Raw genomic sequence first — 13,249 nt, 5'->3', positions numbered from 1 at the left:
GTATTTTATTTAGGAGTTCCTAGCCTACTTATATCAAATCGACGCAGGTGCCGCTTCATTTAATTTGCTGCTATGACAACTCTATGTTTATTTTGAATTTTTACCATGTTATATCATAACCTGCTTTTAACGTTCTTGTTCGATATTTAATAGTGAAATTATAGTCCTAAAAGAGCTCAATTTATTTGATTTTTGTGATGACCAAACTTTAATTGTAAAATGCCTTTTAAAGCTTTTGAATATGACGAACTCGAAGAAGATCGAAGTCCAAAATAGTAAATACTTATTCACACCAAGTGTTTATCGTCTACGTATTGTTTATTCTCATTTTCTTGTTCTGTTAGTTTTGCACTTAGCAAAAATGCTCAGTGTTGTACACCAATCCTTTAGGGCTTGTTTGGTTAAGCGGATAAAGGATAACAATTCTAGGATAAAATTTGATTATTTAAATATACAAAATATGGGATTATTCAATCCTATGTTTGGTTGGATTTTTGTTTTTCAGTAATTTTAGGATTAGTTATACCATACTTTTGCTATACCTACGTGGCATAATACTCACGCAATTAGTTATTTCGGAATAAAATCAATCAAATGACCAAAATATCCTTCCCCCCCTGCGAATTGGTTAAGAAACTCAAGTTAACATTGAGAATAAATATATAATCAAATTTGTTTATTGTCGAATCAAATACATGTCTTATATTTTATATTACATTATTATTTAATTTTCATATTGTAATCTCAGTATAGCTAGTTTGTAAACCAAACGATCCCTAATTATTTAGAGGATGATATTAATTTTCAACTTGTAGTGTCTTTGAAAGTATATTGAAGCTTAATGTATCTTTCATTGAAGTGCCTAGAAAATTATATTAATTCACATCGTAACTACATAAATACAAAATTATTGCCCTTGGTTATTAAGTTTAATACGCTTGAATTTCTATTTCCATATTTTTTGGCTAATATTTCTTCAGGCAAGCAAGTTTTAGCAAAACATCTACTTCTTTCTATTCATTTCTTCATCTTGAACTTGATTGAATTGTGTTGTTTATGCAGTTCCCGGTGTATTGCTGGAAACTTCAGGAATATAAATTTGTTCAATTCCACCATCATTATCCTTAAAATGGGTCTAGCATCAATTTTCAAGTAACTACGCAAACTATCTTCCAACGCCTAATATAACGATTGTTAAACTCAATTTATTTACCATGGCTATCAACCCATAATGTTAGTCTCCCACTGATGGTATTCAAGGTATCTAAAGATATTTCGTTTTAAAACAAAAGATTGGTCATGATAGGACATAAAAAACATTGTGAGAAAATGCAACAATCGCGGTACTTGTTGCAACAACTACTTGACCAAAGAAGAACACTTGCTCAATCAGTTTCTTCATCACTTTGAAGAGAAATACACTCATATGATAACTCTGCTCTTCTGTATAAGTCCCTTTGGGACTTCCAATAAAATTGGCACGTACAGAGCAGATAAGCATGGCCCGCGCACAAAGATAACATACACAAATCGCAAAAAGGTATAATGGAAGTGACTTACTTTTAAGCTAAATGACAACATATATTAATCACAGTATTCCTATTTCAGCATCATGCTACAAAATGGGAAACAAACATTTTGAACTATACAAGCATCGAAAGATCTCCTCATACGTTGGGAGTACAGACGAGTGAATTTAAGTTATCTTGAACTGTAGGAGTTGTATCGACACAGAAATCCAACAAAGTATTCCTAAAACTAATGGACCTGTTACTTTTCTTCAGTCAAAAGCAAATCTTTTAATCCTCGAATGAACTGGTGTCTTCTGTTTCTTCATCTTCACTAAAGCTAGGTGGCTTCTCTGCAGCAGTACTACAGAAAACACAATCAGAGTCACTACTAACCATAAAGAATAACATAATAAATTCAATATGAAGAGGACAACCTAAGAATGTGTTGCTTTTTAAATTTTACATACCAAGTAGAAAGCCTTAGATAACATCACAACTTAGTAACTACCAAGAAAATGATGAACATGGTACCAGAAAATATTAGCCTGTGCTTTGTTTTATGATCAACCTTCTAGCGATGGAGCAAAATTAACCAATGAAGGTCTTACATCAGTTCTAATAGAAGTCATTCAAGGGGTAAATATGATTCTCAATAGTCATGACATCTAGTCACATGATCATCTCAAAGTGGAGCCGATTCCAAAAATCCTATTAAATAAACATGTTAAATTACATAGGCAGATTAACACATCCTAGGCTGTGTAAAATCAAGTTCTTTAAGTTGGCCAAACCTTATCTGATGATTTGCCTGCAGTGGCATTCCTATCATAGATGCTCTCCTCAAGTAATCTTGATGGTCAGGAACTTCATTTGTTGCTCGTTTAACAACCTTTAATAAACGTTGGCTTTATGGAATTCATAACCATGTATAAAACAAAATGGAAGTTGAATGTATTAACAAAAAGCATAAAGCTTACTGTTATCTCATTGTGCCGGGGAACTTGAACCTTCACACGAACTAGATTACAGTTTTCATCAACTACTGGCCTCTTTCCGCTGATGTGGTCCTATATATCATTTCAAGAAAACATATCAGGACTTTGAGGGACCGTGGAACAACACAGCATAAAGGGAAACTGGTACGATACCTTTTCAACTATTTTGTGGAGCTCTCTCTCCCCGAAATTATGATACTCGCTTCCCTTAAAATCAGAAGGCATGCGATCTAAATGTTCCTTCTCCAAAATCTTAAGACTCACTTCATTATGGCTACTGAACCGAGGTTTCACTTGCTCCCCATCAACTTTTCCAACATAGGGACTTCGAAGACCATTGCTTGAACCAGTACTAGTTCTAATGTCTCCACGTCCATGTTTTGCCATAAACTTACAGCTGTCTCTGCTATCAACTGGCATTTTTCTTGCAGAACCTTCATACATGTCTAATGATGAGTTCCATTCAGGATGTTCAGACTTCAGCTTAGGCTTTGGGTTGAAACGATATTCAGGATAAGTGGAATTGGATTTTCTTTTGAAGCTCAAACCATCCAGATCAGAGTCATGAGAGTTGGACTTGGAATTGGATCCGAATCCCTGATGGAGGCAATAAAAAAGCAAAATATGTATAATTCAAGAAACAAGCTATCAAGAATGCTTTGGTTTAGATAGTAAGCTGTATATATGGTAACTTGGTAAGATGAGCGGCCCTGAAAAGCAAGTAAAGCAGTCGATCCTAATCTGGGCCCTTGTAGATAAAGATGAATCACATTACAAAAATCAAACAAAATACATAATAGAAGAACTACTAACTTTTATTCCCAAGACAGAGGTTACTCCGGACTTAATTTTTGATCCCCAAGGAAGGCACTAATGTGATTAATGAAATCACTGGTGTAATCACAGAACACCTTTCTATGGGAATTCTCTTGACTAGTGCAAACATCCTTTCGAACCCCAAGAGTGTGATTCTCGTAACGGAGAGCTGCTTCAAAACTAATCAACAGAACTCAAGAAGGCTACAAAACCTTGCTTTACTTTGCTAAAGTTTGTGTTACATTAATAATTTTTATTGTAGGACAGTAATTCCACCGTTTTGGGAGATGGTTAATATAAGAGTCTCAAATAGGCGGGTTGGGCTGATTCTGGGTGGGTCAAAATGGGAATGGGCTAAGTTAAACAAATGGGTGGGTCAAGTTTTTTGGGCCAATTTTGACACCTCAAGGTAGTCATGATATAAAGAACCTAAGCTGATAATTTAGATAGAGTACCGGTAAGTCCCTCGCAAAGCATCATTATTCTAAGAGAGTGATTAGTCTTGTTATATCCTTAGAAGTGTACTATACTATTCAGAGATGCAAATACATAGAAGAGATAGTTAGCTCCTGTACATTGGATGCACACTTTCTAGGATATTTTCTTTTGGTAAAGTTACACTTTGGGCCAATAATCCAACCATAATGCACTGTAATTACCAAAGACACAAGGCAAGAAATATTATTGAATTTGAACAAGCTTTTGTGAGATAATAACTAATTCAGTAATTTTGCCTTCCATATTAGTAATCAAAAGGGCACTATAGTCAATCTAAGATGCACCATCTAAGGTTTTTCTTTTTGGAGAAAGGTAACTGTGGATTGCACCACTTAAGTTTCAACATTCCGTATCACACAATGGTTTGAAGTACAGTTAACATTAATATATACAAATTTGTTCAGTTTAGCTATAGCAGAGTTCTATACATTGCACTTCCTTAGTTCCTTCGCGTGGACAGCAGGTAGTAAAGGGTTAAAATATCATCTAAATTCTAGTTTTGATCTAGTTCACAGAAAATTTAAGCATTTTTGTGCAAATGTGCAATACATAGAATATGCATGATTTTGATATTACTAAATCGAGGTTTACCAAACTAATAGAGAGGAATGCGGCAAGATCCACTTACATTTGACCGCCTGTAGACATTGGACATATCTGGTGAGCAAGCTGGAACAGGTTCTGGAGAGTAATAAGGCTCTGAGAATCATTCATATGACAATACCAGTGAGCAAAACTTTGTATCAGGAGACTAAGTAACACTTTGAGAATCCATTTTTCAGACGTACAAAAAAGCAATGTAGCACCAAAGATTATAAACTTGCAAATACATTACCCAGAATTGAGGTGATACTAGACATACTAATAAGAGCTTGACATCAGCATGAAAATCCATCGTAACTCTTATTAAAAATACAGAATCAAGGTTGACCACTACGTCAATGTCATACACCACGAACTTAGCCTATGAATAATTTTAAAACCAAAATTCCGTGTATATAACAAAGTGTTTAGCATAGTTGATCAAATAATGAAAAATGTTCCAATTCAATTTCCCTCAGATGGAAAGAAGAGTTTAACGTTTAACAGATGCTGCCAATATTTTGAATAACCAATAAGGGACATTTGGTAGCTGGATAAGAAACAAGTTATCCATGTATTAATTTCCGTATAACTAATACGACATTTGGTAGGTAGATAGGAAATAATTTATTCATGTATAAAATTAATACAACGTTTGGTTGACAATTTAGAAACCTACATAACTAATACATGCATAAGTTATGAGGAAATCTATGTATTACTTTATTCAGGACAGAAGGTGGAATAACTAATACATGCATAAAATAATACATATATTCACTAATAACTAATCCCTACATTACTAAGACCTACATGACTCTAACCAGCTACCAAACGACCCCGACTGCCAATATATGAGTGTCAGAGCAAGAAACTGGTAATTCTGGATGGACGAATAATTTTATCTAAATAAAAAAGGATCTAGACCCGGTGATGTGGCGCCCCTCAATGATCAAGAAAATTATTTATCTTTTTCCTCATTTATTAATTTGCCTTTTTTCTTCTTTTTTCCCGGTAAATAGTTTTTCCCTTCCTAAAAAATATTAAATAGGTGCAACTGTTGCTAACAGTTTTAGGAGAAGGGATGCAACTCTTCTTCTTATTAACTCATCATAAATACATGCCAATAAATATATCTGCAAATAGCCCATGACACATTCTTCATATTTATCCCCTTGCTATCTTTCACCCCATTTCTAATTACCTTTTTCATTTCAAAGCCCAAAAGCCATGAATGAGGAAATAGGATCCTTTTAGTCAGGAAGCGTCAACGTAGAACATAGAAATAACGTTGAACAAATGCGGAATTCTTCCATAGCCTTTTTATGGATTTTTTGCCTCTTTTCTTCTTAAATTTCTTAACAAGAAGTATTTGTATGTGGTCTAATACGTCGTAATTCAAGATTGTGGTCAGTTGAGTTGACTTAGTTTCATTCTCTGCGTTTATTTTCATTTTACTTGGTTGTTGTCATGGTTTGTTGTTATCTTTTAACGAGTGCCTCTATGGTTTTTCTTGTTCGTAATGCATGTTTTTGAAATTTTGTAGAGTTGTAGTTCTATGCACACGGTAATATATATATATATTTATTTTTTACTTTTTCTGATAATTGATTCTATTATTAAAAGCATCAGATTTATTCATATAAAAGTGGAAATAATTGAAATGTAGTACTAACATATTAGGAAATTGGAAGCATTGATCTGCGGTGAACCAATATCACCACAATTTTAATTAGATAGGATTTCTTGATTTTTACTTTTTTTCCCTCTCCTTAAAAAAAATTATGATAAAATTTTGGAGATAAAGGAAAAAAAAATGGCATGTCGATGCATACGGGCAAAGTTGACAATTTTGAAATACATAGTTCATTAGGAAATATTACTAATACTAAACTTTTAAATTTCTTTATGGTAAAGAATGATATTTGCTCATGAATTTTTTAAACTAATATTGACATACAAAAGATTTTAGGTGAACTCTTCTCAAAGTAAAGAACAATATTTTGTTAAATTATGATTAGTTTTTTTAGTGTTTGATATTTAAGTAGAGCATAAAGGTCTTAGAATAAGGGGATAAACTTATGGAATTTGACTTGACTTAAACTGATTAATATAGTCTTTCATATGTTTAATCTTCATAATACAATTTTTTCAAGTATCAAACAAGATTTTTTTAATAGATCAAAACATTATATATTATGCATATCAAAATTCATCAAGTAATTGTCAAAGGTAAATTATTTATGCTAGACTTAATAATCTCTTACTTTTTTATTTTTTATAATTAACATTATATGGAATTTGACTTGACTTAAACTGATTAATATAGTCTTTCATATGTTTAATCTTCACAATACAATTTTTTCAAGTACCAAACAAGATTTTTTTAATAGATCAAAACATTATATATTATGCCTATCAAAATTCATCAAGTAATTGTCAAGGTAAATTATTTATGCTAGACTTAATAATTTCTTACTTTGTTATTTTGTATAATTAACATTACTTCGATATTTTGTTACAAATACAATTGAAAAGCCTAATATTGCAGTAGATGTGATGTATCCGCTAACTGACAAAGGAATGAGTATCACGGAAAAATGGAAAATACAAAAGTGTTTTACCATCATTCATGCAAAGAATAATTATGTGCGCTATTTTATATATCGATTTTTATTTTTCATTTTGACATCTCTCTTTCGTTTTACATGTGAATATTTGGAGTAGAATTAAAGTTTCAAATCTATTGGTATATATATATATATATATATATATATATATATATATATATATATATATATATATATATATATGCAATAGAAATAAAAGTAATTACATAGTAGCTGGGGATCATATGTTTGATTTATTGCTTAAAAATATATTCATCCTTCATTCGTTTATCATATTATGTCAATTTGGATCAAAAGAATAATTACAACAAATCATAGTGTTACGGTTTCAGAATAGAGTGAATATAACATTGAATGAAGAGTAAATATTAATTTTTTAGTTATATATTTATTTATTTTTTGTTACCAACCACGTGAAGTGCGGGCAAGTTTCCTAGTGCATGATACAACCAAAGCTGTAACAAAGGTGGCAAAGCAAAGACGGGAACAATAGAAACGCTAAATCAAGAAAAACATGAAGAACTTCACAACTTGTATCTTAGAGACTAGCTCACTCCATTCTATATAATCATTATAGAGACCAGCTCACACCATTCTACATGTCTATTAAACTTAAAGAGTAGATACCTTGCGTAAGTGCAATAAAATGCAAGATATTAAAAAATTATAAGAATTTGAATGTTCAATTCATTATTAGATCTTTTTTTGTAGTGTACAGGCCAACATCTGCACAGTCCAACTATTTCATGGGGTACCATCATCCTTTTACTGGTATAGTACCAAGTAATTGTGCACACCAGAAGTTAGGCAAATGGAAAAAAATCACCTAAGTCTTTTGCCTTTACTGGGATTCAAACCCTAATCTTCCGTGGTCTTCATTCTAACTTCACCCTCCACTTAGCTACATTCTTGGGTGCATTTTACGTTGATTTTATAATAAGAAGTTAAGAACTATGAGTAAAATGTAGGTGACAACATTATCATGTTTATAAGACAAAAGCTATGTTAGAAAACATAGCTGGCAACATGACCATATATCTAGCCAGGCCTTCCCCTTGGTGCCAAAAATATTGACCAATCTATGTGGCAAGTGGTGATTGACAAATGTGAGAAGAGCTTATCCCCCAGGATGAACCAGTATTTGTCTTTTCAAGGAAGATTGACTCTCGTCAATAGTGTGCTAGATGCATACCTACTACCTCATGACTCTTGCGCCTATTTCAGTCAATATAGAAAAGAGAATTAACAGGTTGAGAAGCATAGCGTCTTGCTTGTGGTGGGAAATATTATATTGGTTTGGCATACAATTGGTGATACCAGGCATGGTCAGAGAAGTATTGTTTTACTGACCTTTGGAAGGTGGGCAGAAGACGCAAGGTGTGGGATGTTGCACCACTAGCACTTAATTGGACCGCATGAAGAGAGAAATAAAATAGCTTTTGATGGAATCAAGATGCGCTTTATACACTTGAGGAATAGCCTCTTATCCCTTGTTTCTTTTTGGTGTACCCACCAGGTTCCTTTAGGTATAGAAGATTGGATGTCGTTCGTAGAAAACCATATTTTATTTGTGAGGTTTTCTCCATTTTGGTATACTACTTGTAAGTTGTATATGGTAACCTTTGCCCATGAAGTGGAAAGACATAATGCAGGGCAAAAAGAGAGGTGGCATGGCTACAAAAAAATTGAGATTATATAATAAGAGTCTTCTGTTTGAATGGCTATGGAGATACAGCGATGAAAAGAAAGAATTGTGGAAAGAAGTTATCAATACCAAATATGGTAAGATGGATTGATGGAGTCCAAATCCTGTTATTTATTCTTGCAGAGGAGCTACTTGGAGAAACATCAGTATCAGGTGAGAGGAATTTCATCAGCATGTTAATGTGGAAATAGTGGAAGGAGAATAAAATTCTGGGAAGATCAATGGATGGACAATGGGAGACTCAAAGATCAGTTCCCTACTTTGTGCAATTAAACAATGAACAAAAACTGTTTGATCATGATTGTTTTGCAAGAAACAGATGGCAAGTTGAATTTTAAAGACATTTCAACGACTGGGAAATCAAGGAAGTCAGCCAGTTGCGAAATTCATTGGAATCTTATACTTTGGATGACACAAGTAAGATTCCCTAAGATGGAATAGAGAAAAGGTTATGACATGCTGCTGGAAAAGAGTGACTATTGGGAGTGGCCATGGAAGATGCTTTGGAAGACCAAGGCACCTACAAATCTTGCTTGTTTTGGATGGATGGCTGCAAAAATTGCTTGTCTAACACAAGAATTATTGCAGAAGGAGGGATTTCATCTGTGCTGCATATGTTTTTTGTGTAAAAGAGCAGGAGAGTCTCCTAATCACATGCTTCTTCACTGTGTGTTTACCTGGAAGATCTGGACAATGTTTTTGAAGATTTTAGGGATAATACAAAATTTATACTTTTGGTGTAAGGAACAGGGGGGGGGTCTCAGCATGTTGATCTCATAAAAACTATGAGCTGAAACTTTGTATTGAGAATGTAATCTTTTTGTTGTACTTTTGCAGTACCTCCTTGCTACTTGCTTTAATAAAACATCATCTCAGCAGAAAAATAACAATTCATGAACCATGTAATGTTTTCCTGAGATAAAGCTTTAATAAGACAAAGGTTGTGTAGTCATGTAAAGTATGATACAAGTCAACAAGTAAGCAGCTAGGCTGAATATGAACTGAGCATAACAAAGAAGAAAAAACATCTTCCTGTTAAAACAAAGACATCTGAGCTGAAACAACAAGGAATTTCAGACAGGCATATCATGGATTTAAATAATAGGACAATTAAAAAAAATAAAAAAATTGACCTCACCATTGACAGGATTTGGCGCTGATGATTCAAAGGCACCAGGAGGAAGTGGATCAAAATCAATACCAAGTGGTGGACCATCCAGTCGGTAATGCCTCCCCAATTGCCTCTTCACAGCAGTAATTGCAGCATTCTCTACCTGGCCCTTTACTTTCAAATACCCAGATGGCCCATTCTTTGGTTTTACTCCCTTAAAATCAGTAGGTAGATTCTGGGATATGTATCTCGAAGTTGCTATATCATATGGATCTGCATTTTGCGAAAAACATTCATTCCGTAATGAAGAGCTGCTTCTTGAAGATTCATCGTCCATGCAATTAGACTTTCCTTTAAAATGAGTTCCAACCTCATAAGTCATATCTGCAGTTGAGAATTCTGGGACAGTTAATCTTCTACTCTCAACTTCCCGATGATCAAATTTCTTATCATCCGCTTGCTTGGTGCTGCCACAAGAATCCTGCCTAAATCCACTGCCATGATCCTGAATGACACCACTCGAACGATCTTGTCTTCCATTTACATATAGTTCCCCGTTCGACAGCCTCTTGTCCTTCAACCGCCTGTGACAAAACCACCCAGAAATTTGTTTTTCTGTTAACCCTGATGACTCTGCCAGATCAGCTTTCAGCTCGTCGGTAGGGTACTTGTGTTCTGAAAATTTACAAGCTTTCTCTTATTTCTGAGTCTGAAACAATATGTATGATGTTCTAGCTCATTGCAAAACAAAAATAAAATAGTACGTACGATCAATTACCTTCATAAAGTTTCTCTAGAGCTTCGACCTGAGCACGTGTCTTGATTATTCTTTTGCTGTTTTTCTCAGGGAGACCTTTATCATATTTAGAATGCACTTCGCTTAAATCTGCAAACAGTGTCAACAGCTTAACTATCATCCAAGATGGAAATAAGGACTAACAACTGTTCCAAAAATAATGGCTTCTACTTCAAAATGAACTTTTTGCTGTTAAAAAATCATACAATAGACAGAACAACAGTACTCCTCCCTATCTTATCTAAATTGACTCTAGCCATACTCTAGTCATCTGAATAGACAGAACAAGAGTACTCCTCCTACTTCAAGTGACACTTCTTCTTCAAAAGATCATCTTAACATGAAGATATAGCATAGTTCCCACACAGAATATCATTAAATGATTGCCACAACTGCCAGCTGTTGCAGACAGCTCTTCATCCTATGAAGAACAAATGAGACCTGTTGAAATCGGATTCTCCATGTACAAATAAAGTTTACTTGGCCACCCCTGCCTAACCAAGAGAATTCATTTCATTAGAGGCAGCAAAAAGGTAACTAAGGAACACCGGATAAAAGAACTGGTGAAAAAGAAATAACATAGATTTCATAGTTGCACTGACTATACCCTCCTCAAGATCTTCCTTCTTTTATTGCATATTTAGAGACTAAAGTAGGAAGAACAATTTTAATTCCAGTGATGGAAAATGAACGGAAAAGAGGATATTTCCCAATGCAAATATGCAGCATATCGATACCCAGTGATCTGCATGCACTTAGCATACAAAAAAAAAATGTTATCTTAACCATCACCATGTCGAGTTTCAACCACTTAAAAGTTCTCAGAATGTCATCTGGCTATGCAGGTACCATTGTAATGGAACATCACATCTATCATTTGTGTGTATATATATATTCTTAGTTATCTCCAAATTCAATCCATTCCATATCATCATAACCAATTAACACTTCCCTAGTCAGGACATTGCAAATACCATGTTACAAATAGGTTAATCCATATACAAGGAAAACTCTCCAATTCCGTGCACCCCAATCCCCCCAAACACACACACAAAAATAAAAACACGAAACACCTACATTGCACATAAATCTCCAAGTATTCAATCTTGCAAATTACCCAATCCACTTGATCCTCTAGAATAATTAGTAATCAACCATCAACCAACAATCCCAAATCACTTGAGTTTTGATTAAGTGAATCCTCAATGCCCATTCAGCTCAGTAACATTATAATTAATTTTATAATTTACTTCTGTCATTTATACACCATCAACTAGCAGCATCAACATTCTCAACCACACACAACTAAAAAAAAACATCAAAGCTTAATCACTCTCAAAAAAATGTGCAAACCCCCCACCCCAACAACTGATCACACATAGATAACATCTAAAGCTCATTATCACAAAAATGAAACCTACAGAATCTTTAAACTCACAACAATGCAGAAACTGACTTAAAACGGCACATAAAACCAAAAATTTCTAAAACCCATCTCCAACAGAGTGATAAAACACACAAAATTACATCTGAGTTTTGATCTGTGACAGAAGAAAAAAAAAGAGTATAATTTCGTACCTTCCATTAGTTTTCCTCACCAGAACTTTTCTGGGGTTTTCTCTATTTCCTCTACGTTTTGCTCTAACACCTTAAAAATTCAATCTTGATGCCATACCAGGCGGAGAATGCAAGAATTGAAGCATCCTTTTGTGCACAAAAAGATGGAAAATAAGATTTATATATATACAAAAAATAAAAAATAAAAGTTCAATAAAATTGAAATTGGACACACATCTGGATTGGAGAAGCAAAATTATGAAAAGGGTAAAAGAATTCTTGAGCAAAAATATGGGGAAAATGGAATTGGAAGAAGTTATGGTTTTGCTTTGCTTGTTCGCTTCTGTTCTTCTCCTCTTCTCTTCTTTATTACACGTTCCTCTTCTCTCTCTATTTTCAATTAATTTTCTGAATTTAGTATTTTATTACTCAAGACAAAACAACAATATATTATAGTAGAGAAACAAATAGCCTGTTTGGATTCAAGCCGTTTATAAGTTAAAAACTGTTTAAAATAAATTTATCCAAATAAATCAACTATTTATTCGGACTTATTTTAAGCACAAAATAACTTTAAGTTGGTCAGCCAAACACTCAAAAAGCTAAAAACAGTCTATAAGTAGCTTATATGCCAATCCAAACGACCTCAAAATCATAAAGAATTATTTGCTTACTAGACATGGGAACCCATGCTACACGGCCCAATATATGTTATTTTTTTGGAGAATTTTCAAATATGACAAACCTGTTAAGTATAATTACTTCACATGAATATAGTTTTCCTAATTACTTATAATGACAAATGTAAATTTGTCATTATACAAATGTTATAGCGAATTATACAAAAATTGTAGCGAATTATACAAACGTTATATCCACGAATTATTTATATACTAAAATATACAAACACTGGTATACATATGTATTTGTATATCTGGCAAGCGAGATTGAGAGAAAGGAGGAGAGAGGCGAGCGAGAGGCGAATTGTATATGTATATCTATCGAATTGTATATGTATATTTGTCAAAAATTTATATATATGTAACTA

At 33.7% G+C, this 13,249-nt stretch overlaps 1 protein-coding gene and 1 pseudogene across 5 annotated transcripts; one reads left to right on the top strand and one right to left on the bottom strand.

Annotated features, from left to right (window-relative positions):
* Positions 1–1,451: 1,451 nt before the first annotated feature.
* LOC129904828 (U6 spliceosomal RNA) lies at positions 1,452–1,564 on the top strand (annotated as a pseudogene).
* LOC129902535 (homeobox-DDT domain protein RLT1-like) lies at positions 1,544–12,604 on the bottom strand. 5 transcript variants are annotated; one of them, XM_055977832.1, is made up of 10 exons: positions 12,437–12,604; positions 12,223–12,348; positions 11,086–11,138; positions 10,627–10,734; positions 9,876–10,523; positions 4,449–4,519; positions 2,660–3,103; positions 2,489–2,578; positions 2,303–2,400; positions 1,544–1,872 (listed from the first exon to the last, which is right to left on the bottom strand). In XM_055977832.1, exons 3-10 carry the CDS (start codon positions 11,105–11,107, stop codon positions 1,800–1,802), a joined length of 1,554 nt encoding a protein of 517 aa, XP_055833807.1. In that variant the 5' UTR covers positions 11,108–11,138; positions 12,223–12,348; positions 12,437–12,604; the 3' UTR covers positions 1,544–1,799. The 5 variants fall into 5 exon arrangements, 4 of the variants coding, with proteins under 4 accessions (XP_055833807.1, XP_055833806.1, XP_055833809.1 ...); XR_008770110.1 differs by adding an exon at positions 1,979–2,219 and having other exon boundaries at positions 1,801–1,872; positions 12,223–12,604; XM_055977831.1 differs by having other exon boundaries at positions 12,223–12,604.
* Between the last annotated feature and the right edge of the window lie 645 nt (positions 12,605–13,249).

The sequence above is a fragment of the Solanum dulcamara genome, chromosome 9 (assembly GCF_947179165.1).
Source record: "Solanum dulcamara chromosome 9, daSolDulc1.2, whole genome shotgun sequence".
Classification (NCBI taxonomy): domain Eukaryota; kingdom Viridiplantae; phylum Streptophyta; class Magnoliopsida; order Solanales; family Solanaceae; genus Solanum; species Solanum dulcamara.
This window is presented reverse-complemented; position numbering and strand designations above follow the sequence as displayed.

Coding starts and splice junctions, on each gene's coding strand:
- LOC129902535 (XM_055977831.1), bottom strand. CDS start 11,107: ATGGAGAATCCGATTTCAACAG. Junction 3,104..4,448: donor ATGTCTACAGGCGGTCAAAT/GTAAGTGGATCT, acceptor TGCCTCCATCAG/GGATTCGGATCCAATTCCAA. Junction 2,579..2,659: donor TCCACAAAATAGTTGAAAAG/GTATCGTACCAG, acceptor AATGATATATAG/GACCACATCAGCGGAAAGAG.